The sequence below is a fragment of the Crocodylus porosus genome, unplaced genomic scaffold (genome assembly GCF_001723895.1).
Source record: "Crocodylus porosus isolate Cpor-Errol unplaced genomic scaffold, CroPor_comp1, whole genome shotgun sequence".
NCBI lineage: Eukaryota > Metazoa > Chordata > Crocodylia > Crocodylidae > Crocodylus > Crocodylus porosus.
The window spans coordinates 65,835,856-65,860,045 of record NW_017728907.1 but is presented as its reverse complement, the minus strand read 5'-3'; the positions used below and the strand labels follow the sequence as shown (position 1 = coordinate 65,860,045).

The following is a 24,190-nucleotide window of genomic DNA, read 5'->3' as shown; positions in this document are numbered from 1 at the left end:
CCTAGTTTCTGTTACAAAACAACTGTTTGCTTCCAATCCTGCTGCACTCCAACTTGCAATCACATATCACACAGCTATTTGGTGCTTCCTGCAGTTGGCAGGAAGTCATATCTTTACCTCGATATTGCAAAGACATTCTTCTAGCTTGGTGACTACTTCAGAAAATTCTGGTCTTCCCTGTAAAAACAAAGAGAGAGGGGAAAGAAAGGGGGGAAAGCACATTTTGTGCTTTAAATAGAGGATCAGCTGAGAAAAGAAATTTTAGTTTTTAAAATGTGGATATCTGCATTTGAAAAAAAACTTGGCAAGGGAAGTTGATACGATATATAGATAATCCAGCTCATCCATATATGCCAATATACTTCTCATTTAAACTGTACAAAAGGAGGACTGATAACGGATTCTCTCCAATCCTCTTTCTTCTATAATCCTTACCATTGTCGTGAGTATGCTTATAGGTACTATAATAATTGCAAGTTGAGCTTGTAATATGACCTTCTAACGGAAACATCAATTCCAGCACTTACGATTCTTATAGGACTTCCCAGTGTGTATCTTATCAGATATACACTTCAGGAGAGGACTTTTTAAACTCATGGCCAGAAAGTGCTTGGGGTCAGCTCCCTGATCAATACGTGGATTGGCAGCAACTTTTTCCCTCCCTTGATTCATATATGGTCTCAATTTCTCTCAACAAAAATTGCCTTAAAAATGGTCACCTGACATGCACACAACTGTATCTTTTAAGAATTTTAGGGTAAGTCTATGTAGCTGTAACTCACATGAGCAGTCACAGTAATTCAGCACACATAAGCAAGGTTTCAGGATTTGTCTCTAAACCTTAACCTTGCTGAAATAATGAAAAAAAAGACAATTTGTAGGCTTAAATAGCTGTTTCTTTCCTGCAAAATATGAGAAGGATAATGACTAATCAAGAAAAATGTGATCAGTGCCATAGGCTTGGGAACTAATACCAATTTAGTAGAAGTACTGTATGAGAAAAAAGTGATTTTATTAGTATCAGTGACTGAAGAAGAAGAATATTAAAAGGGCTGTAGCTATCCCATGCTAAGAGGCTGCTGTTTTACGTACTGTGAGATCTACTGTAGAATGCATTCCCATCACAGAGTTCTGTTACGCACTCCAACTGGTTGCTAGCAGTGAGAGTGCTGAGCTAGTGCAGTTTTGTTATAGTCATGCAGATCTCACAAATTGGAGACTCAATATTAAAACTTTATTAAATATTTTTCACCTGACTCAATTTTTTGCATAGGTAGAACAGGTTAAGTTCTTCCAAATACCCTGTCTCTACATGGAATCTGTTGTAGAAGCAGAAATGGGTTTTCTCAAAGACTCTTGTCGTCTTAGATTTGTCTCAGGAGCACTGAGAGGGCCCTTCTCTGGATGCTCCAGAACCTGATTGTGAGGTTATGCATGGCCTTCCCTTTGAATCTAGACCTATGCATTACATTAAACTGGTATGCAATTATGCTGTCTCTTTTTGTACTAGGTCCATCATCACAGCATCTGTGCTTTTTAGTTCTGTAAGAAACTCAGACAAATGCATATTCTACAGCATGTGACTAGGACCCAGTATCTTTATCTGTGAGAGACGATAACCCGAGTATGCATGCGGTTAACTCTGAGCACAAAGTTGTGTTCTCTAATTGGAAGGTTCTTGTGGGGCCTGTGCCTAAATATCTGACAGATGCATAGCTTTTTCATTCATAGTGTATGTGTATTAAAAAAGCAAAACAAAACAATGGAAATGGAAGATTCCAATCATAAATACTGCCCAATAGTTGTTGCTGAGACATAAATGCACCACGCTCACAACAAGTTAAAAATCCTACATCACATATGTTATTTGCCTGTGCAAATTTGCAATTGAATCTTGAATATGAAATGCTGATACTATGAAATACACGCTCTTTATTTTTCTTCTAGGTACGTTACTACTTCTGCTTGCTATGGTGATTCACTTAATAACATCATGCCCCTCTTCATGCACGATATGCTTGGAAGATGTTACTCTGTGTCAAGGATTAACACACATGCTAGGTAACTATGACACTAAAAAGAATTGATATTTATCCCATAATCTGTATTGGCAGTTTCGTGACTCCATTGCTGAGAGGTAAACTTTTACAGAGCAAACCTTTCACATGCTAACTAAAGAGTGATAACATTGTTTTATTTCTCTTTGCCTTGCAGCCTCACTAAAACTATTCTAAGGCCTTCAGAAGTAATTGAAAACCTTTGTTACTGAGACTGGAGTCATTTCACGCAGCAAAAACACTTTAAAAAAAGAAATAGATCATTTTAATAAGTTTTGTCTACATTTTGTGCAAAGTTCAAGCCTGCCACTGGCTGATCGAGCTATCAATTGCCTCATAACCCTGCCATGCAATTCCACAGCATTAGTAAGATTAAGTGATGTACCAATGATACAGATTAATATCAAAGTGCTTTATAACTCTGAAAGAATGGTTTCTTTTTATTGGGACTAAATGAGCTGTGGAAATACTAACAAGATACGTGGCTCTATCTATTACACATTGCTTGCTTAAGTCAACACTTTAATACGATGCCTTATTAACAACTTTAAATAGAATGTGACTTACATGCTGAAGAATAGTAACAGATACTTTATTACTACAAGCATAAAGTATCTATCCTACTACTGGCTCACAAACGTAGAAAGACATTAGCTACGTTAAGCTAGAAATACTAGTGACCATATAAAACTAAATAAAGATACTTTGCATTAAAGCACTTTTCATCTACAGTTCTCAAAAGGCCAGATTCAGATTGTCCTGAGAGCAGTTTCTACTTTGGTACAGCTACACCTACAGGTCAGGATCTTGTCACAAGAGGACAATTCTTGTCAACATGGTTAGGCACCTTGTTGAGAGAATTATGTGCCTCTGAAGGGCAATCCAGAACACAGTAAGCACTGCATTAGCCTAGAGTTAGCCAGCAGGAAATAATAGATACAGAGATGTGTCTATGCACACTGACAGATGTGCAGCTCCCTACTGTAAATCGTGGCACTTCACAGGGTGCGCCATGAGTTACAGCATTACCCTGTTTGCTGTAAGAGACATTTGCTGTTGGGTCTGGGGGGCTGGAGGGATTGAGCTCCAGTCTGGAGCAGTTATGTGTCTGCAGCTGCTTTTCCATTGCCAGCCCACCTTTCCCCGCCCAGCTTCGGTGCTGTCTTCAGAATGGGAGGGCGGGGCGAGAGGGGAGGGAGCTCAATCTGGGGTTTGTCCCAGCGCAGGCTGGGCAAATCCCAGGCAGAAGTCCCTCCCGTTCCTTTGCCCCCTCCCATTCTGAAGGCAGCATTGGGGGTTGTATCAGACAAGCCCTGTTCCCGGCGCATGCTGACAGATGTCAGTGAAGGCACGTTGCTTTGGAGTGTTCAGATTGTCAAGTGAAAGTGCTCTGCAGCCATGCACTTCTGTAAGGGCACAGCTGTAGCATGCTTTCAAGGGGCCAATCACGCAACAAATGTAACTTCTGTCCGTGTCCTAAATTCCTGCCCCTCTTCAGAGCCTGGGCACTTAACTCAAAGCTGAATATCCATCCATATCATCTCAAGATCCAGAGTATCCAGAAGGCATTTTATGTGGCAGTGATGGTGCATCACTTTTTAAAAAAAATAAAAGCCTAGTGTTTAGCATGCTTGTCCAGACTGTGGGAAACAGGGATTTCAGGTCTTGCTCAGCTTGAAGGGATTCTAATATACAACTTCCCCTTTTCAGGAGAGTCCCCTAACCACCAGGCCATAGAAGAGACAGGGTAGGGGCACTCTGCAACCTTCCCTCTGTCCCATTACAGCTGGGCCATTGTGCCAGCAAGAGGGCAGGATTCATGGATCTAGAAGGAGAACAGGCAAGGGGGTGGGGGATATGGTTCTGCATTCCCTGCAATGAGGCGGGAACTCCTTTGGAGTGGGCAGGTCAGGATTCAGTCCCTGTTGCCACATCACGGGTTAGAAAACAGAAATATGCTTGGCAGCAAAGACTGGAAGCCAGGCTTCCCTGAATTGCCACCTCTAGCAACAGCTATGTTTTCAAGCAACCATGTGTGTGACATATTGTACAGAACTTTATATGCAGCACCGAGCACAGGGGGACTCTAGCTGCTATAGTAATACTACCAGAAATATTTACCTTAATGCAGAAATGAGAACAGGCCACAAAAACAACACCTAAAGTTCTCCTCTTTTCACTGCCTTTTTATAATCTTAGAGGGGGCTTTCATTTACCAAATTTGCTACTGCTAAATGAGATGAGATAACTCCTGGGACTCCTCCTCTCCCCGTTATAAAACTGTCATAACTGGCGGGTGTTGGAGATGTGCTGCATTAATTCATTGTTATTTCACCTTTTTATCACCTTTTATCCAGAAGATAGTGTTATAACTCACCCTCAAGTAATTACTGCAGTAGCACTGAACATACTTTGAAGTCAAGAGTCTAGTTACCTTTTATCAGGGAGAGGAGTTTATTAAAAGCAACACATGTACGTTAGGGGTCTGTGCTCACCAGCATTAATGAGTCCCATGTGAAAATCCCCAGTGCAAACAGGGAAAAGACCTCCATCATGTTTATTACTTTTAGCCTCTGGCAGAGAATTCATATTGAAAAGTTGGGAAAACAAACAAATGAGCTAGGAGGGCAGATACACATTCATGTTTGTAAGTTGGTTCTGTAGCTCAAAAGCCAGTCTCTACCCAGGAGAGGCCCTTTTTAAGAGTAGCGGGGGGGGAGGGGCGGGAGGCTGCTGGGCAAAACACAGCACATTGGCAGAGCTGCATGTGGTGGACTTACACAGGGCTTTCCTGCACCCTGCCTCGCTCTAAGTGCTGTTTGCTTCTCACTTGGAAGCAATGGAAATTTCATCCCCAAAATAACAACCACAATGATAATAATAAGCAATGCATTAACTTTGACATCTAGTGGAACAGATGGTTTTCAGTTTCTCAAACAAATATGTCACGTCGGAGTAAAGAAAGAAATCCAATATTCTGATGCATGCTTACATGAATAAACCAGCACTTAGTTGATCTGGGGGCTTGCATGAAAGCTCCCATTTTATCCGGGCAAGACAGAGATTGTGACGGGGAAGGGTGGGAAACAGCTGGAAGGGTGGCAGAACTTCCTTCGGCCCTGCCAGAGTGACGGTGACCCCTACAGAGTACGAAGCAAGGTGCTTCTTGGAAGTGTGATCAGACTTCAGGCTGCTCAGGCAGTGATTGGGGCCAAATGCACTTTTCCATCAGTACTTTCTCTCTCTGATGAAGGAACCTTGTTACAGTTACCTCCTTTGCCATGTCTAGAGTGCTGCACTATCCCGTACCTGCACCTTGAAACATTGTGGAAAATTATACGTATGCAGAATACTATGGCTAATTGATATATTGTGTTCCTGTGGGCACGTTGCGCCACTGCTCTGAGCATCAGTGGATTCCCAGGTGGAAGGCAACAGGGTTGGTGTTAAGCTATTTGCAGCTTCAAAAGCTGATTGTTGGAGAGCAGCCCAATATTCTCAGGCGGTGATGCCATTATTGAGGCTTGCTAAAACTCCACTACTATAAGCATGGGTGAATCCAGGATTTTGAAAAGGGGAGTACAAGAGGTCTGCTGCAGCATCACATGTAGCATGACATACATTGTTCTCCAGTCAAAGAGAAACTAGAAGCTTTACTAAGAAGCTAGGGACCCAGAGCTCTATGATTCAGTACAAGATCACAGGAAAAACAAATATCAGTTTACTGGAAAGTTGGCTAATTTGCTAAACTGGATAAAAAAGCACAGCAAGGCAAAAAAAAAAGTCAAAATTTACTGTTTCATTAGTCCAGTAATCATTGTGGTTAAATGTATGTCTTCATAAAACAAAATCTCAAGCACTTTAATAATGTCTCCAATACTTTCCATTTCTATATCTGAGTTAACATTACCACACCTGAGTTAAGGTTTTTAGCTTGAACTAAAAACAGTCTGCAGGGCTGTGAAACAGAAAAGTGACATGACCAGGAATGGCTAACAGACTGCAAAACAGTAGCAAAAAGGATAATTGGAATAATGGAACATTAAAACCATTAACAAGGACAAAGGGTCACTGACCTATGGAATGAAGAGAGATTAGCAGGAACCAGGTAGATTGTAACAAACCATGAAATCAATTGACTGGCTCAGTCCTGCCTGAATAGAAATGTTGCTGCCCTCCCCTCAGGCAGTCGGTTTTAAAGTTTGGGTGGAGCAGGAATCAAAGTGGGTATAACTGCCGGCAATACGTTTCCCAGGAGGCACTGGCTACCCTGGTCCATGGCAGACTGGAGCTGCTAATCAGCCAACCAGCCTGAAAAGTCCAACTTTCCCTGCCAAATTTGTGGAGAGGCAAGCAGGCTGAAGGATTCTCTCTAAATCCTGCAAGACATTATATACATAAATATTTATGGATTTGTTGCAGTGGGATGTGTAGTCCTTGGCCTTCTATTATAATTTTATGAAAGGAACACCTATAGTGGAGTTTAAGCATCCAAATTAATAAAACATGAAGTATTTCCTTCAGACTGACCCCGTGTACTTGTTATAAGTAAAACAGGAACAGGCAGATAATGACTGATAGCCAGCATATATTTTCCTGTATATCATAGCACTATTTTATTTCATTTTACAGCTGTTCCCATAACCACAAAAGCTTTGATTGTCACCGATGGTAAAATCACTTCAATAGAAAGCTTCAACTTGTCTCTCCTGTTCAACCTAACCCTACTAGGACTAAGCAGCAACAGAATTACAGACATTAAAGAAGATGCTTTTAATGGGCTTAAAGATCTGAGGACTTTACTGCTAGATCAGAACCAACTATCAAGCTCTTCTATCACTGATAATACCTTCAGTGAACTTCAAAAGCTGCAAGTGCTGGTGCTAAGCAACAATGCTTTAAGCACCATTTATGGGACCTGGTTCAAAAATATGACAGGTCTTATCAGACTGCAGCTGAATGGGAATCAAATCACTAATCTTACAGAGGAGAGCTTTGGAAATAACCATCTCAACCACCTCAGGAGTCTGGATTTATCTAATAATTTCATAAGTAACATTCAGAAAAATGCTTTCCAAGGTTTACCGCAGCTGCAAGAACTGGATCTTTCCCGAAACAGGATGGCACTTATTCCGGTCGCCTTTTCTCCGCTCACTCAGCTAATTCTTCTGAACTTAGATGAGAATCAGTGGACCTGCACATGCCAGCTCTGTGACTTGGCCACCTTCTTAAGGAGCTACAGGAATTCTTCAACCAGGCTGCTTGAAAATGCCAACAACCTGCACTGCAGGGCTCCCAGAAACCCAGCAGTTCTCAGTGTGCTTGACTTAACTGAGGCCAACTGTGAGCCTGAAGCTGAAAACATCACTGCTATGCTAAGAAACAAGACCACAAACTTCTACGAGCGGGATACCGCTCTGGTAGCTGTGTTTTGCTGTATAGGTAATGTATTTTCTGGATCTCTGCTCTTTTGAGTATATAAAATCTCTCTCTCATGCATTTTGTTTCATTGCATAAAAATACAGGCTATTTTTTGTTTTTTGTCTAAAGTTAAGAGCCCACACTTGTAGTTACCTTCCTAACTAAGCAGCCCGATATCCCAGAGCTCTCAGCACAATAATATTCCCCAGAAAAGGTTCAGGTAGTTCACACAGATTCACAGGAGTTTGGGGTAGCTGTCTGACTTTAGGTACTGGCTTTTGAAATTAGACCAGGACCTGAAAGTTTGTGGTGATATTCATCCATCTGGGAAGAAAGCTTTTTTTTCTCCCCTGGAATTTTTTTTGACAATTTTAATGTAAATTTTAATGTCAAATGTCTAATTTTTCTGTGTAAGGGGGGAAAAAATCAAGTTTTTTATTGAAAGCAGTCAAACAAACAAGTCTCTTTCCAGTAAAATACTATTGGCTTCCCATTTTCCCCATCTAAAAATAAAAATAGGGACATGGAGGCAGTCCCCAAACATTTTACCTCAGTTTAAATTCACATTTCTGTACAAATGAAGCCTCTTCAAGGGCAATTTTTGATTTAGTGTGGTGCTCAGTGTTGATTCTGCACGCAGTTTCTGTCACAGGATGGTTCAGCAGAGTGATCTGGTTGCAGCGGTTCTCTCTCCTCCATCAAACTCTACATAAGACTAAACAGCAGTGCTTCCAACCCCATCTTCCCTTCGCAATGAAGGAAGACTTGTGCCTGGCATATGACCCAATTTCCATGTAGCTGGCAGGTGCTGTCCTGTGTATACACAGTTTTTTTCTTATAGTCTTCTAAAATCTAGCCTGCAGCCATACCATTGCCTGATGGCATACCACCTTGGGCTGTGCTCTCCTTTGATTTCACAAGCTAAGGTTAGGTTAGGTGTAGTGACTCCTCGGACAGGGAACTGCAGGGAAAAAGGAAAAGGCAGCTTGGCAGGTGTCCAAATCCCCTCTCTCTGAGCAGGAATGAAACCCATGCCCTCACTTAAAGACACAAGCTGCTTGAGAAAGTTATGGAATCTCTTTCTTAGGAGGTTTTCAAGAGGCTGGATAGATGCTTCTATTCAGGATGGTTTAGCAAATCCTGCATCTGTGAAAGGGCTGGACTACATAACCCTCAAAATTTCTTCCAACAGCAAAACAAAACCAACACAGAACCTAAAACACAACACTTCTTTAAAATGTACCCACTAGTGTAATTCCCCTTCTGTGTCAGAGAAGCAGGACCAGCTATTTCAAGCCTCACTCCAGCACTCAGCTGTTGCATCTTTGTGGCGGGAAGGATATTGTGGTCTAGTCCTTCCTCTAAGACAAGACCAGTAGTGAAATTGGGCCACAGCTTAATAACTTCTCATAAGGCTTGTCTACACAGCAGCCTTTAGCTCATACTATGTTTGGCTGCTGCTTACTCAAATGTCCTACGATTACACAACATAGTTCTTAGTACATGTTAGCTGAGGAAACAGTGCATATTCTATACTCCTGTTTGAAGTGGGAGCAATGCAGTGTGTATTAAGTTGAGATATACTAATACACGTGTGTGGCTGCACGTGTATTGCATGCCATCTACACTACTTTGCACCAGGCATGATTGACTCGTCTGTATACTTTCTATTGCTCTGGAGCCCAAGCAACTGGATTTAACCTCCTTGTGTACATTTTGGCAGGTAGCTGGGATCTGTCGTTCCTGGATGCAACACATAGGGCTGTGTGAAATTTCAGCAGCAGTTTCATTTTGGAGGTGTTTTGGCCTGTTTCAGCACCCAAAACACCCAATCTGAAACATCTCCAAAATGAAACCATCCAAAATGTTTAAAAAATGTGTCGGATATTTCGGAAAATTTTGGAGGCACCCCCCCCGGGAATAGTCCAGCACAGACCCACAGCCCTCTTTTTAAAGTGCCAGGAGGCTGGGATTGGGTGAGGGTTGGGGCTGGGCAGGGCAGCCATGGGGGCTTCTCCCATGGCTCCCCCCACCCGGGGAGAGGCAGGCCCAGCTGGAGGAGCCACGAGAAGGCCTGCAGCTGCCCGGCTGTGCCTGTCTTTCCCCAGCTGATCCAAATCTCCGAATCAGTGCCGAAACAGCATCAAAACTCTTAAACAGATTTGGCCGAATTGAAACAGAACAGTGATCCGAAACACCGAAAAGAATCGCTGTTCCCCGAAACAGCCAAACCTGAAACCGAAACAAAACATAGCCATTTCGCGCAGCCCTATATAGCTGATATTGCTGCACTGAGATACTGTGTATACTTTCTGCATCGTCTTTGCCTCCACAGTGAGATGAAGGCTCATAAATCCTCATAAAGCATCCCAATGCAGACAGACATTTTGAGGCCATCATGAAAGAGATGGCTGATGTAGGTCACAACAAGGTTGCTATGCAATGTCTGGTAAAAAATAAGGATCTGGCTTATTGTAAGAGGATCTCAAAGAATCAAACTAGGCTCTTGGCAATTGTTATGCCACCTGTCAATATTATGAGGAGCCGTACAGGATATTCTTACAGGCACTGTTTGTGATAAACGTTGAGACAGCCAATGACTGTAGTGACTCTGTGACCAAGATGGAGCCAACTGAAAGCCAGGACCTCTTTATCATGCAAGAGACCAAGGAGGCTGCTTGAGCACTGAGAACATCTTGAAGTGAATGTGGACACCCAGCGTTCAAGCCCTGTGATCAACCAACTTCCTAGGCATGCAGATACCTGCCCTGCCAGCCCTGAAGAGGATATGTCAGTGCTGAGGATTTATCCTTAGAAACAACTGGTATTACATGCTGTGCTATATAACAGACATTTATAACAGACATCTTTGTTTTGCATGGATGGAGGTGAGCTAGTAGCCTTTTGGCATTCTCCCATCTCTCACTCCTGCATAGTCAAAATGACACCAGAGTGGGATTGCTTTAAAATCATAATCTTACTAGGCACCTACAGGTCTGTTTCTGGGTGGCTGGGCCACAGCCCAACTAGCCACTGACCACCTCTTTCTTTTTCCCAGATTTGTGTTTCTTGTTTTGTGTTGAACAAATGCCTTTTCTGTATGCTCAGAGTGGGTGACTGAGCTCAGGGTCCAGTTAACAACAACATTGCATCAGTTACTGGGAATTTAATAATTTACTCTACTTCAAGAACACACCCTCCAAACCCCCTTTGAACTCTCCCAGCTCCCACTCCTGGCTCTAGTTCTCCCTTTGATGCACCAACTCAAAAAGAAAACTTTACCACAAAAAGGAATGGACCTTGTAGCTACTGAGGGCATTGCAAGCTAGGAACTAAGCCATTTATGAAGCACATTTCAAACTATTCCAAGACAGAATGGAATACAAAGCGTTCTGCATGCATTTTCAAAGAATAGTATTTCAGGGATTTTCTTTCCACACAAAAGTTATAATTGATGCACGTGCAAATACACACAGATAGTAAGGCACTAAAATCACAAGCACCCCATGTGCTGAAAAGTAATTAAAAATGTCCATGTCTTCACAGTGTAGCAAAATGGAATTGTTAGGGCAGGAAATGTGCTATCACTTCAGAGCTGCCTTGTTGCCTGTCCCAGGACAGGTAGATGCCCCTCTCCAGTCATTCAGAACTCCAGGCAGGACAATACTGGTGGGCAAATGTTATTAGTAACCTACATCCATCCAAACCAACTGGTTTTGCCCCCTTCTAGCCCTGGCCTGAAAACTTGCTCACCAAAAGACTCCTAAAGTGAAAACAGAAATACCAACCTGATGCCATGCCCTTGAAATCCCTGCTTGGCACTGCAATCTTATGACATGCAAAACAACAATACAGTGCAAAACCCTCCAGAGCAACAGTCTATTATGATCTGCCATTTACCATGGCTATATGGAAAGGGATCACAGCACCAGATTCTCAAGGTACATGGGAAAAAAGATGGAAAATGGCCTCCCATTCTTGGGAGATTTTGAAGAAGGTAAGAGGTCCATGGCTGAAATGTCAGAATCAAGGGGAAAAAATCCATTTGATGTCATGAAAGTGGGAAAAAAGCAATAATTTATTTTCTTGCCTTCTCCAAGGATCTGCATCCGAGTGGACCACACATTCAAAACCCCCCCCAGAAAACAACCAATTAGAAACTGCACAATATCTACTTATCTGAAGAGGAAAAATTAAAAAACCCATCAGAAGAAATATTTGGTGAACTTCTAGAAGCTGGGCTAAGAGAGGCAGTTCTTAAGGTGGTTTCTGAGGGTTAGGAAAGAGAAGTAATGAGAAGCAGCTAAGGAGCTGCCAAGGAAAGGTCTATCCATGATGAGAGAGCTAGGCAGGTACAGCCTTGTATAACCCAGAAGACAATGGAAAAGGATAGGGAAGGGCAGAAGCTGCTTATGGAAACGATGAATAGACACGCTCCCAACTCAGCCAAGCTCCTTCTTCCTTAGCACAACACAACAGTTTTAAGCAGCTCCAGTGTTCAAGAGGAGGGCAGATAAGTAGCTATACCTGCTGTACGATAGGTATTTCCCATGCTTCTGAGCTTTTCTGGTTGCCACACAAGGCTGGGAATTTTTCCCCCTCCTATAGCTACATGCATCAGGGTTTGTTTCCCCACCGTTTTGCTTCATTTTTTGTTTTCCCTCCCCTCCCACACCCTTCCTCAGAAGCAATGGGTGTTGGCTGCAGTCAAGGCTGGGATTGTTACTGGGATGTGCCAGTGCTAATGCTGGGACCCTGAGGTTCCTGTCTGGAGGGTCTTACCTCTCCGCTCTGGGTCAGACTGATTGCCGTATCTGGGATCAGGAACAAATTTTTCCCCTGGCCAGACTGGGGTGGTCTGCGGGAGGCTTTGCCTGCCTCTGTAGTGAAAGGCATGGCCCTATTTGGATCTCTTAGGAGTATTTTAACACATCAGGACATTAGCCACCTGCCTTACCTGTAACAAGTTAGGATGGTTGTGTAACAGGGTCATCTGTATAGTTTTAGCAATAGGTTAGATAAGGATGTGTATCGGATGGTTTGGATAGGGATGATCCTGCCTTGGGCAGAGGGTTGGGCTACATGACCTCCAGAGGTCCTTTGTAGTCCTACTTTCCTTTGATCCTGCCAACTCCAAAATATTGTTACACTGTGAATCAGCTCTTTCCTAAAGGGCATCAAAGGCTTCAGTTCCTAGCTCCTCCCCACTGCTCAACTCAAACGTACGATTCCTGCCATTGCATCCGTCCCTCCATGGTGACTAAGTGGAACCCACTTACAGCAACAGCTTGTTGCTAGCTGAAATGCTCAAGGCTACACGAACTGACATTTCAGACTGTGCTATTTGTGTTGCCCTTTCTGAAGGTTTGGCTTTCTTTTCTTGCTATACGTGTGAATCCACATACCTGTACCTTTGGTTTTTTTATAAACAACAAAAGAGTTTTATTCATATGTCACAATTTTTTCGCAATAAAATTGAATCCAGGAATTTTTCAATGAAAACCACACAAACTTTGTATTACAAATAGGTTCTGTAAGAGGAAACTTTGTAAATTAAATGTAAGAAAAAGTTAAACAAAACCTGACTGCTATGACAGCATGGTCCCCACACCTACATTTCTAAAAAAAATCTATGAAAAGTTTCACAAAACATAATGAAAAGCATATGTTCACTAAAATTAAAAAAAAAAAAAAATTATATATATATATGCATGCATGCGAGCATGCGCGCACACACACACACACACACACACACACACATATATATATTCTCTCAAATTCATCATCTGACCACATGCCCTTGATGACTGTCTTTTCAGAGTTGGCATTATGCTGCCTTAAAAGTCTCTTAACCTCCGTCTCCCTGGTGAGGGATTCTTGCATTCACAGATGTTGTACAATATACAGCATACAGTTGGAATTCAAGACAGGTATTGATAGCAAGCTCTAGCATATTCATGAGACAGAGTTGTCTCCCCTTCAGTCTCCCCACTGTCATCTTGTATCTGCTTGGGCAATAGTTAACAATTCTTTTCTATAGTCCAGCTGTCCACTGAAAGGCTTCATCTGTCAGGGTAGCAAAGAATTAGCAGAGTCTCCCAGCATAACAGGGAATGGCAGTGCCATTAATGTCCAAAGTGATGGTTGACAGAACAAAATTACCCTTTTTCTTTTCAAGACAAACAGCATGAGGTCCCAAAAATCCTAGCATCAGAACACCTCCTGGCTCACTCTCCTCTGTTTTTAGTCAGCCAATCAGCCTTGATACTCTACCAGGCTTTGAAGTACAATGCAGAAATACCCCTTTCTATGTGTGACCTTAGGGGCAAAAGCTGTCAACAGTTCCCCAAGGATAAGTAAGTCTTAGTTAGTGATGACAGTATCACTTCTCGACAGTATCACCCACCTTCACCTCACCAACCTCAATCGTTAGTAGGCCTTCACTGAACAGATTAAGTGTTGATTGGTAGATATCAGGAGCCACACGTTTCCATGTGCCACTGGCTACTGTCTTTTGAATGGTGCAAGTAACTTTCATTTTGGTGTGTTGATGCTGTAACGATGGGGGCAAACTCTGTGCAGAGCTTCAAAAAAGTGCCCTTTGTCATGCTGAAGCTCAATAGGTGATGTTAGTCATGTTGCATTTGCTTAATGAGTCTAGGAACATAGAGAGCAAAGCTGATGCAAGAAAACATCCTCCAGAAGCACCTGCTCTACATCCTCCTCCTTCTTCTTCACCTGCACCATCATGTCCTTCTGATCCTCATCACTAGCTTGCCTGAAGCTGCAGAACAGCTGACGTTGCTGACAGAACTGCAAACCCTGCTCAGCAGCCCAGTCAGTGGCCAGAACAGCTGAAGCCATATGGCAGCAAGACCCCAAAGGCACTGCAAACTGCTGTATATTTGCAATGGCCTGCACTGGGGGATAGACTACTGGGTTTTTTTTTTTACTCGTTGGGAAAAGTGTGAAAATGGCACCAGTAATTGGAAAGCAATGGATCATGGGATGAGAATGGAATCATGAGATGGAATCATGAGAATTTTTGAGTTTGACCAAAAATGCCAAGCAAAACTGCTTTAATTTCTAGCTGACTTCTGACATACACTCCCCATACTGCTGAAAGAAATATCTGCAGTACATACCACCTCACAGTGGGTGTAGACCTAGATGTGTGCTCACTGTGTTGTGTGTTTAATGCAGAGGAAATGCCTGCCATACAGAAATAATGAGTAAGACTGGATAAGAGCAAGTTGGCTGTGACTATAGCACACTATTATTATGTGAGGACTCCTCACTTATCAAAGTGAATGTAGGTATGTTTTGTGCATGCCTCAGTTTCCCCATCTTTCTCTATGCTGCTATATACTAGGATTGAATAGGTTAACTTCTACTTTGGACTATGGGGGAGTGAAATAAAGATTTTTTTCAGGCATCTGTATAGAATGGGCCATCAGGAATTGAATGGAGTCATCCATTTAAGGGAAGAACAACCTTGGCAATGACAATGGAAGTCCCAACAACTGCAGAACAGCTTTTACTAATGGATTGCATTGAAGGCCTTCCTTCCCAGCACCAGAACCATGGCTGCTTCAGGTGCGATAGACAACAGGGACCTGGAACCTGTTTAGCACATGCAAATGCAAGTGATCTACCCGACTAAAATCTGGACTCTTCTGAACTAGGACAGAAAAAGGGTGGGAGGTAACTTCACCTCCTATTAAATGATTACTCATGCTTTACAAAACATATTTGTTTGATTGTGTTTCTCTTTCTCTTTAACAAAATCCTATTTTAGCGAACCCTGGGACAAGCTACTTGTAAATGAGGAAAATATATTCACTTCAAACAGGCCCATGGTATAATTTCATAGCATTATAGCAGGAAGGGCCTTCCAATGGCCATCCAGTCCAACCCCCTGTGTGAGACAGGACCATCTCTATCCAAACCATCTTATATAAATCCACAGTCTAGCCTATTAGCAAAACTACACGATCAACCTTGACACAACTACAAGATATAACCCCCTAAAAAAAGGACTTTTTCCAGATTTCCACTTGAATGCTCAAGCCAGTGTTATCTGAGCTTGTTAGGAGGAATTCCTAGAACCTGAACCCTGGACCTCATTGCTGGAGCATGGCTTACAATAGGTAAAAAGCTTGTTTTCTCCAGCTCAGTGTGCAGGAGGCTGTCCTGCATAGACAAGCCCTGAATAGCAGTTTCCAGTATAGACTTTTATATGTGACTTATTTGCCCATTCTAGACCATTTATTGTTTCTAATTGTTTAGAATTTCATTTGGAAGAGTTTATCCAAAGCTTCCTGCATTTTGGGGTCAATGGCATTTCAAACTGAGCTTTCTAGAATCAGGGGAGGCAATCTGGACTTTCTAGACTTGACAACTCCCCTGAATTGGGGTAATCATAGTATAGAAAGGATAGATTCTCAGCTCTGTCCCCTATCAGTACAAATTACTTCGCTTCTTGAATAAATTTCTACAGAAAATGTTGTATGAAATACTGTCTTGGAAAGATAGAATAATCCAAGTAAAATGTTCAGCGTTTAATTGGACATTTCTTTCCTTATACATTTTGAAAACCTCATGAAGCAAGAAAGCTACTATAGAAACTTTAATTTATTACATTCTTACCTGTATGATTTATATATTTATTTATGTTATTATGTCTTTGACAAACCTTGTATTTATTACAGGAGCCGTTGGTCTCACATGCCTAATTTTAGCTCTCTTTAAATGGAAACTTCAAAAAGGCAAAGCAAATGAACACGTATCAGAAAACTGCTGTTGCAGAACTCTAGATGAATCCCAGTGTGGTCATGAGCCCAGAAATTACCTCACTATGGGATACTGTAACTGCCACTTAACTCAGGAAAATGAAATAAAGGTCATGTCCATTGTGGGATCTAGCAGGGAAATGCCACTTTTACAGGAAAACAGGCATCATGAAACAGAAAACTCTATGTCCATAGGCCTAGATACATCACTTCAGAGCATTCAAAGAGAGAATGAACATCAGAAGAGTGGCTCATCTGTGTGTTTTAAGTGCAGACTGATGGAGTCATGTCCTCAAGAGTTTTATGGGAATATGCCTATGAATAATGAAGCAGTTACCCTGACAAAAGATTTCCACAGAAGAGATAGTAAACCAAGCAGTCTTGAGCAGTGGAAAGATCTACAGACTACAGTATTGCATGACCTTTCAAAAATCAATCATGGTGAGTTTTCCTTCAGTTGAAAGTACTGCAGGGCAGAAAAATACAAATGAAAAGTAAATATTCTGGACCTGATTCACCATCATCATGCACTTTTTACCACAATTTATTACTTGAGTAAACTAATACATTATATTGTCTGTGCAAAGGCATAAGTGACTATGAAAAGGTCAGAAAATGAAGAATCTGACTCGAATAACAGATTTTAACATTGAGAAAAGACCATGCCTTGCATTGACAAATATGAAATGAGGGTTATGCTATAGATAAGGTGACCATAAATCCTGGCTGGGCTGGGGAAGTCCTGGATTCTGTCGGCCAGTCCCATCTGATTGGTAAAAAGTCCTGGGCCAAAGTTCAGTGGGAGGCAGAGTGGCATGGTGTACCAAGCAGGTGGGTGGTTAGGCATTGCTGCTGCTGTCTGGGAGCAAGACGGGTGGTCTGGACCTCGCATGTGCAGGCGGAGTGATGCCTGCTCCAGTCTGCTCGCATTACTCCCATACAGCAGCAGCAGTGCCTGACTGCCCACCTGGCTGGTGCAACATGCCACTTTTCTGAGCCGCCAGATTCCGGCCTGGGACTTTTGAGTAACTGTCTGGGACTGGCCTACAGAATCCAGGACTGTCCCAGCCAAACCAAGATGTATGGTCACCCTAACTATAGGACATTTAGCTATCTTACTTAAGGACACTGAAAAAGTAGACTGCTTCGACCTAAAGTAGGACACCAAGTTTTCCCATCCTGTCCCTCATCCTTCTAAAGCCAATGACTTTTTGTTAAGAGCAAACTTGCCTTAAAAAAAAATCTTGGAATAGCAATTATGTTATTGAGCATACTGGCATTTGACTAGGTCCAATTATAGGATGTCTGCCTTTAAAATAACTCTTTATTATGGTACTGTCAAGGTCTCCAAATGCTCTCTCACCTGTGGATAAGAGCCTTGATTTGTATCATCATTCAGGACACAAAATTTTGTCTCAGGAAATCAAGTCCATGTAGATATCTCCCTTCATGTGTTTTGTTCTCTCTCTTCTTCCTTTTTCTGCTTCCTCTGGATAAGGTACCTTCCCTATCCCATCGTGGGATTATCTTCTTTCAAATCCCTTAAGGCTAGGGATAGACATTACACATAAACCAGTTTAAGTGATCAGAAACTGGTTTAAACCTTTAACAGAACATATGTTCAGTTCACATAAAGTGCTTGAATGCTAGTGCATTAACCCAGCTCTCCACAAAACACGATGCTAGCTTAGATGGGCAGATGGTCTACCTATAAGGGTGTATGGGGACAGATGCAAAGTGGGGAAAAGCCTGGGATGGTGCAGGCAGACCTCCCTACACATAGCATCCTGCTGGGGCCTGGCCACACCCCCCTTTCAGGTCAGCACTCTGAAAGGGAAGGGAGGGCTGCTCTAGCACCCCTCCCACCCCTGCTTCTAGCCTGAGTCACTGCAGGCATGTGCCTGCATTTCCTTAGCCCAGAGGTAATGTCTATATGGTTATAAACCACTTCAGGCTAGCTAGGTTAGACCATCCTGCAAAGACTGAATCAGTTCAGGCTCAGGCTTTTTAAATGTCTGTCCCTAGCCTAAGAAAACTCCCCTCTTTCAGGAAGCTTCATTAACATTAAATCAAAACTAAATATTCTCAATCTTCCTTGCACAGCTATTTCACACCTTTTTCTGAATTTCATACAAAACAAAGCACAACATTAACAGCCAGCACTAACCATTGACACGAAGGAACACAATCTAATTAATGTGAGGAAAATTAGGGTGTAAATTTACTATTCTGTGATAATTTCCCATTCTGCACTTCTATCTCATAGTAAAAACAAGATTTACCCCAGTAAAAATGGGTTAAGTTACCTTGCATTTATGATGGGTAAAAGCATCACCCATCATAGATGGTGAAATACCTAACAAGCTGTGAGTTCACATCCTGGAATACTTTATGGTAATTTATTTGTGTTCTCCTACTAATAAGTTATAAACTGTTCAGGCAGGGAATTTTTTTAAATTCTGTGTTTATACAACGTCTAGCTGAATGGAGTCCTGACCCATGACTCAGACTTTCAGATGCTACCGCAACACAAACAACAAAAAATAGCCCCGCACAATAAAAATAAACCATAGGTTTTTTAAAAAAAAATCACATTATGGGGATTATGAATGCCAGCTGGAATTTGCATGAACTCCAGAATATAGATCAGCCCTTGAATGCTATAGTACATTAACCAAGCTCTCCACAAAACACCATGCTGGCTTAGATGGGCATATGGTCTACCCATAAGGGTGTATGGGGACAGATACAAAGGAAGGAAACACTTAAATTATTCCTTTGGGTCTTTGACTAATTCTGTAAAAAATGGGTACTTCTTAAATGGAGATTGCCATATGCTCCTCAGTATCTCCCTCCTCACATAGACTCTAAATTCCTTTCAATATAGTTAATGATTTTTAAATGCAAGAGGCAAGGATTTTTGTGGGAGATACCTTTTATTAAATCAACAATATAGCTGGGAGGGATAGTGAAAACCTTTCAGGTATGTAGTACCTTTCCTCAGATCTCACATTTTTCCTGGACCATCATGGCTACAATGTCACCCCAACGCGACCACTTTTTAAAGAAATCCTTGGAAATTGTTTACTCATGCTGTTTCTAGGTACTCCAGTATGGCATATAGCACTCAGTATTTGAAAGATCCTATTATGAGAGTTCATATCCAGAAATGTATGAGTGTAGTTCCTAACCAGAGATGTTACCATAATATATGTATTTCACACTTCTTATTTATTTTCCTTCTTTATAATAGAGATTGATTTTCTGGAGCTAACAGGTTGTTCTGTAAGTACAACATATGTATTAAAAGAATATATTTTGTTAAGTGACCCCTTATTTGAAAACAGGAGAGAGGTTCCAAAGATAAAATTTCTGCAGACAGCAGGCTGAATTCTGATCGGTCAGGGTGGGCAAAATGCAGCCCGTGGGCCAGATGCGGCCTGACAAGCCATTCTATCTGGCCTGCAGCGCCCCTAAAAGATTTAGTAAATTAATATTTATCTGCCCCTGGCTGCCTGTCATGCGGCCCTCAATGGCTTGCCAAACTCAATAAGTGGCCCTCCGCACAAAATAATTGCCCAGCCCTGTGATAGGCAATCAGTTAATGGAAGAATCACCTTCTCAGAACCTCACAAAGTTTGAGGATAATAAAAATTAGAGGCTCTGCCTCACCTTGGTAAGTAAATTATATACCAGTAAATATTCCCACTGACATGAATTTAACTATTGCTGGAAGAAGAGGTTTTGCAGTCTGGTGCCAGCTCAGGTAAAACTTTTTCATAGCCATCATTTGCTATGGATTCTTTGCTGACTTGAGAGATGAATGTACACAACTTGCTTTCACTCTAGATACTAGAGGTAGTACTTTTAAAAAATGGAACTCAAATGCCTAAGCCTCATTTTTAAAAGTAAAGCATTCTGGTAATTGATAAAGCATTTAAGCAGGTAACTCCCATCAACTCCAATTAAAATGTAGACCTTGAAAAATCCAGCACTTAGTAGAATCCAAGTCCCACTGACTTTTAAATAGACTGCTACCCATGTCATTTCTGAAAATGGGACTTTAGCCTTTTTGAAAATTCTCCTACAGAGGTTTCCTTTGAAGCCAAAGTCACAATGTGACAGGTCATATCGTTGCCGCAAGGCGTGCGCTGGCAAGATCAATGAGGAAAAACATGTACTCAAGGCGTATCTACACGAGGCATTTACTGCGGAGCTACCCAAATTCTCTCTGCAGTAAAGTCTCAGTGTCTACATGTGCAGCTCTATTGGGCCACAGGAAACTAATAAACTCTACAGCAGGTTAGTACTTGTAAATAAAAGTACAGTCTTGCTGCACAGTTTTTTCAAGAGCAGCAACACGTGTAGACACTGACAGGGCTGGCTAGGGCACAAGGGTGCTTCAGTGCGGCAGCTGCCTGTCATCTAGCCCCACACTGAAGCACCCTTATACCCCAGCTACCCCTCTGCAGCACATTGAGCTGGGTCAGAGCAGCCCCAGGCTGGCAGGCTGACTCCCCAGATCCCTTGCCAGCCAGGGCTGCTCTGATCCAGTTTGGTCCTGGGTGCATGTGTAAATGCAGCACCTGTGAGCAATACACTCTGGAGTAATATGCGCCAGAGTTCATTGTGTCACATTAATTTCCTGTGTAGATGCTCCCACAGTCATGTAAAAAAAAGCTAAATACAGAGCAAAACCATGTAGAAGAAGGTAGAGTTCCTATCTCCAGATTTGATTATTCAACTAAAACAGCTATCGTGAAACAAAGACTTACCAAGAGTTTTTTTTCCTCCTTAGCTCCATTATTCCTAGGGATTCCCCTGCAGATCACTTTGTGTCCTTGATTCCCATTCTATGAGCACTGGAGAGACACTCACCTCTGTTATTGTGAGGCAGAGTTTAAGGAATCCACCTGCTACGAGTCACCATGCTCTGCCCACTAGACAGGAGGGTGAGTCATTAGAAGAGCCTGAATTCCTATGCTCAACTTGTTTTTGATCCTACTTTCCTGGCAAAATGGTCTTAAGGATAGATTCTTATGAATATGAGCCCTCAATGTGAAGGTGCAGCTAGTAAAGTGAGCAAAAAGCTGGCTTGCATCCATAGATGCTTCTCAAGCAAATCCTGGGATGTCATTCTCCCATTGTACTCAGCCTTGGTGAGGCCGCAGCTGGAGTACTGCGTCCAGTTTTGGGCTCCACAATTCAAAAAGGATGTGGAGAAGCTTGAGAGAGTGCAGAGAGAAGAGCCACGCGCATGATCAGAGGTCAGGAAAACAGACCTTACGACGACAGGCTGAGAGCCATGGGACTCTTTAGCCTGGAAAAGCGCAGGCTCAGGGGTGATCTGATGGCCACCTATAAGGTTATTGGGGTGTTCACCAGTTTCTGGGGGAACGTTTGTTCACCAGAGCACCCCAAGGGATGACAAGGTTGAATGGTTATAAACTACTGCGAGACCGTTTCAGGCTGGACATAAGGAAGAATTTCTTTACTGTCCAAGCCCCCAAGGTCTGGAACAGCTTACAATTGGAGGTGGTTCAAACACCTACTTTGAATGCCTTCAAGAGAAAATGGGATGCTTATCTTGCTGGGATCCTGTGACCCCAGCTGACTTCTTGCCCCTGGGGTGGGGGGCTGGACTCAATGATCTTCTGGGGTCCATCAAGCCTGAATGTCTATGAAATCTATGAAATATATTTTTAGGAAAGATAGGTTCTTATGAAGATATAGCTGACACTATAACCTATTAAATGCAACTAAAATGTAAGAGAAAATGTAAGAGTCTTACCCAGATTGGACTGAGATGCTAGCTAAATCACTTGATCCCAGCTGACTTCCTGCCTATGGCAGGGGTGGGGAGAGGGAGGGGTTGGACTCAATGATCTCACCGGGTCCCTTCCAGCCCCGAATGTCTATGAATCTGTAAAACAGTTGGTGCTGTGCCACATGCAGGAAAAGCCTTTTTGGCTCTCTTTCTCAATACGCTTTCCAAACAGCTGCTTGTACTACATTCCAGCATTTGTTTTGAGCAGACACCAGGAATGACACATTTAACAGAAGACGTGCAATCCCTGCATCCTTGGCCCCAGAGAAACTCGAACGGCATTTAACAAATGAATTGCGGCAATCTCCATCAAAACCAGCAGACAGCTTCAAACTTCTCAGTCTAAGACATTTTATTACAAGCTCATCATCACTACCCAACACGCCAGTCAACTCAAAGGAGTGTTGCGTTCAAAAGACATTACAAAGTCATAGATCACAACACAGTGATCAATGTGAATTGCTAGAAAGAAGCACAAATAGTTCTCTGCAGCCAGGCAACCCCCTTATCTGTAAATATGTGGACTGTGATGAATTGCAGAGTTATATGAAAGAAAAGAAAGAAAGTCATAGGGAAAAATTAAAGTTGGAGAAAGAGCAAATCAAAGGTAGTAGCAGAATAGTGGAAAGTGGCTTTATGAGTGATGAAGAGATACCATTATCACCAGGTGTCAAGAAAAGATGTATACCAAAGAACGTTAGTTTTTATGTACCCGACCTGGCAAGAGTAAACAGGTTGGATGCGATGACAATGGACTCAGATGAGGCAGAATTCCATAAGAAACAAATGCAAAAGAGTATTCAAAGAAACCAAACTATCATTTTGAAAAACAGAGGTCACAATATTTCAGAAGCAAGAAGTGCAGACAGCATATTGTCTTGTCATCCAAGGATTTTTGGAAATGAAAGCTGGTTAAGGGAAAATGAAACCTCTCAGAAATGCAAAATGAGGCACAAAGGACAAGACTTCTTGACTGTAAAATTGAATTTACTTCCCTTTAAAAAAGTGAGAATCTACCCAGATAAAACACCTTTTAGTGAAAAATCACAACAAAAATCCAGTCGTCAACCCAAACAACTGCCAAATGAAACTGAGAAGAAAACATCACCAAATTCGAAAGAATTCAAAAGGACAGAAGGAAAAACAAACTGCACATCCTCTTCTGTCACAAAAGAACAGGCAGGTACCGGGGAGAAGAGGGTCACGGCTGCTCTGCAATTCCCTGAGAAGCAGCTGTCAGATGGAAGGAAAAATGCTGAAAGTGCCACTACTATAATAAATAATGATGCAGCAGAGTTTCCCAAGGAAAGCTGCAGCTGTCCACTAGTGAATGTTTTTCAACCTTTCAGGAATATTCCTTATGCGGGAAATACTAAAGGTGTCCCTTCATACTGCTGTACAGAAGCTATAACATATAACAGCAATTCACCTCCACCCTCACTGCATGAGTTGACAAGAATTGTTACTCCTCTATTTCTGGAACCACAGAATTCACAAAATCGACAGAGTGGTGTTTCCAAATCCCTATACTCTTGGGAGGAAAATGGTGATGATATGACAGAATTTCCTGTGTCGCATATGCACCAAAATTCAAAGATGACTGCAGCTCTAGCTCTCACTATTCAAAGAGGAGTTGCAAATAACACGGAGGAAAAAATTCCCAACAATGCATCTGATACAGAATTAGATTCACACATGGACGATCCAGTTCAAAACACTAGCCAAAGCCGAATGGGAAGCCAAGAAGCACAAAGCCAAGATGAAACCTTAATGAAAGAAAGATTGGAAAGTCCTGAAAGGACTGAAGAAAATGACTCGCCAGGAGAAAATCTCCTTGCTGAAGGATCTCAGAATGAGCTTGTTCTATCCCAGATTCCACCAGATTACAATATCGTTTCAACAGACCCATATCTTGTTCCCAGCCAAAGTGGCACAACGTCTCTAAATGGCACAAATAGTTTGTGTCCATTTTCTCAAGCCAATGGGCATTTAACTGGTAGAAGTAAAGAAGGGACTGGCAATAGAAATGACCTGCACAACACTGATAACATGGAAGACGATGGGATGAAAACAGAACAGAGAGAAAATGAAAA

At 42.2% G+C, this 24,190-nt stretch overlaps 1 protein-coding gene across 2 annotated transcripts in view; it reads right to left on the bottom strand.

Annotated features, from left to right (window-relative positions):
• LOC109307593 (serine/threonine-protein kinase TNNI3K) overlaps positions 1–24,190 on the bottom strand; it is a 207,412-nt gene that overhangs the window by 27,372 nt on the left and 155,850 nt on the right. For both annotated transcript variants that reach the window (XM_019531624.1, XM_019531625.1), the window contains one exon: positions 118–177. In XM_019531624.1, coding sequence (XP_019387169.1) covers positions 118–177 — 60 coding nt within the window. The remainder of the gene's footprint in view (positions 1–117; positions 178–24,190) is intronic.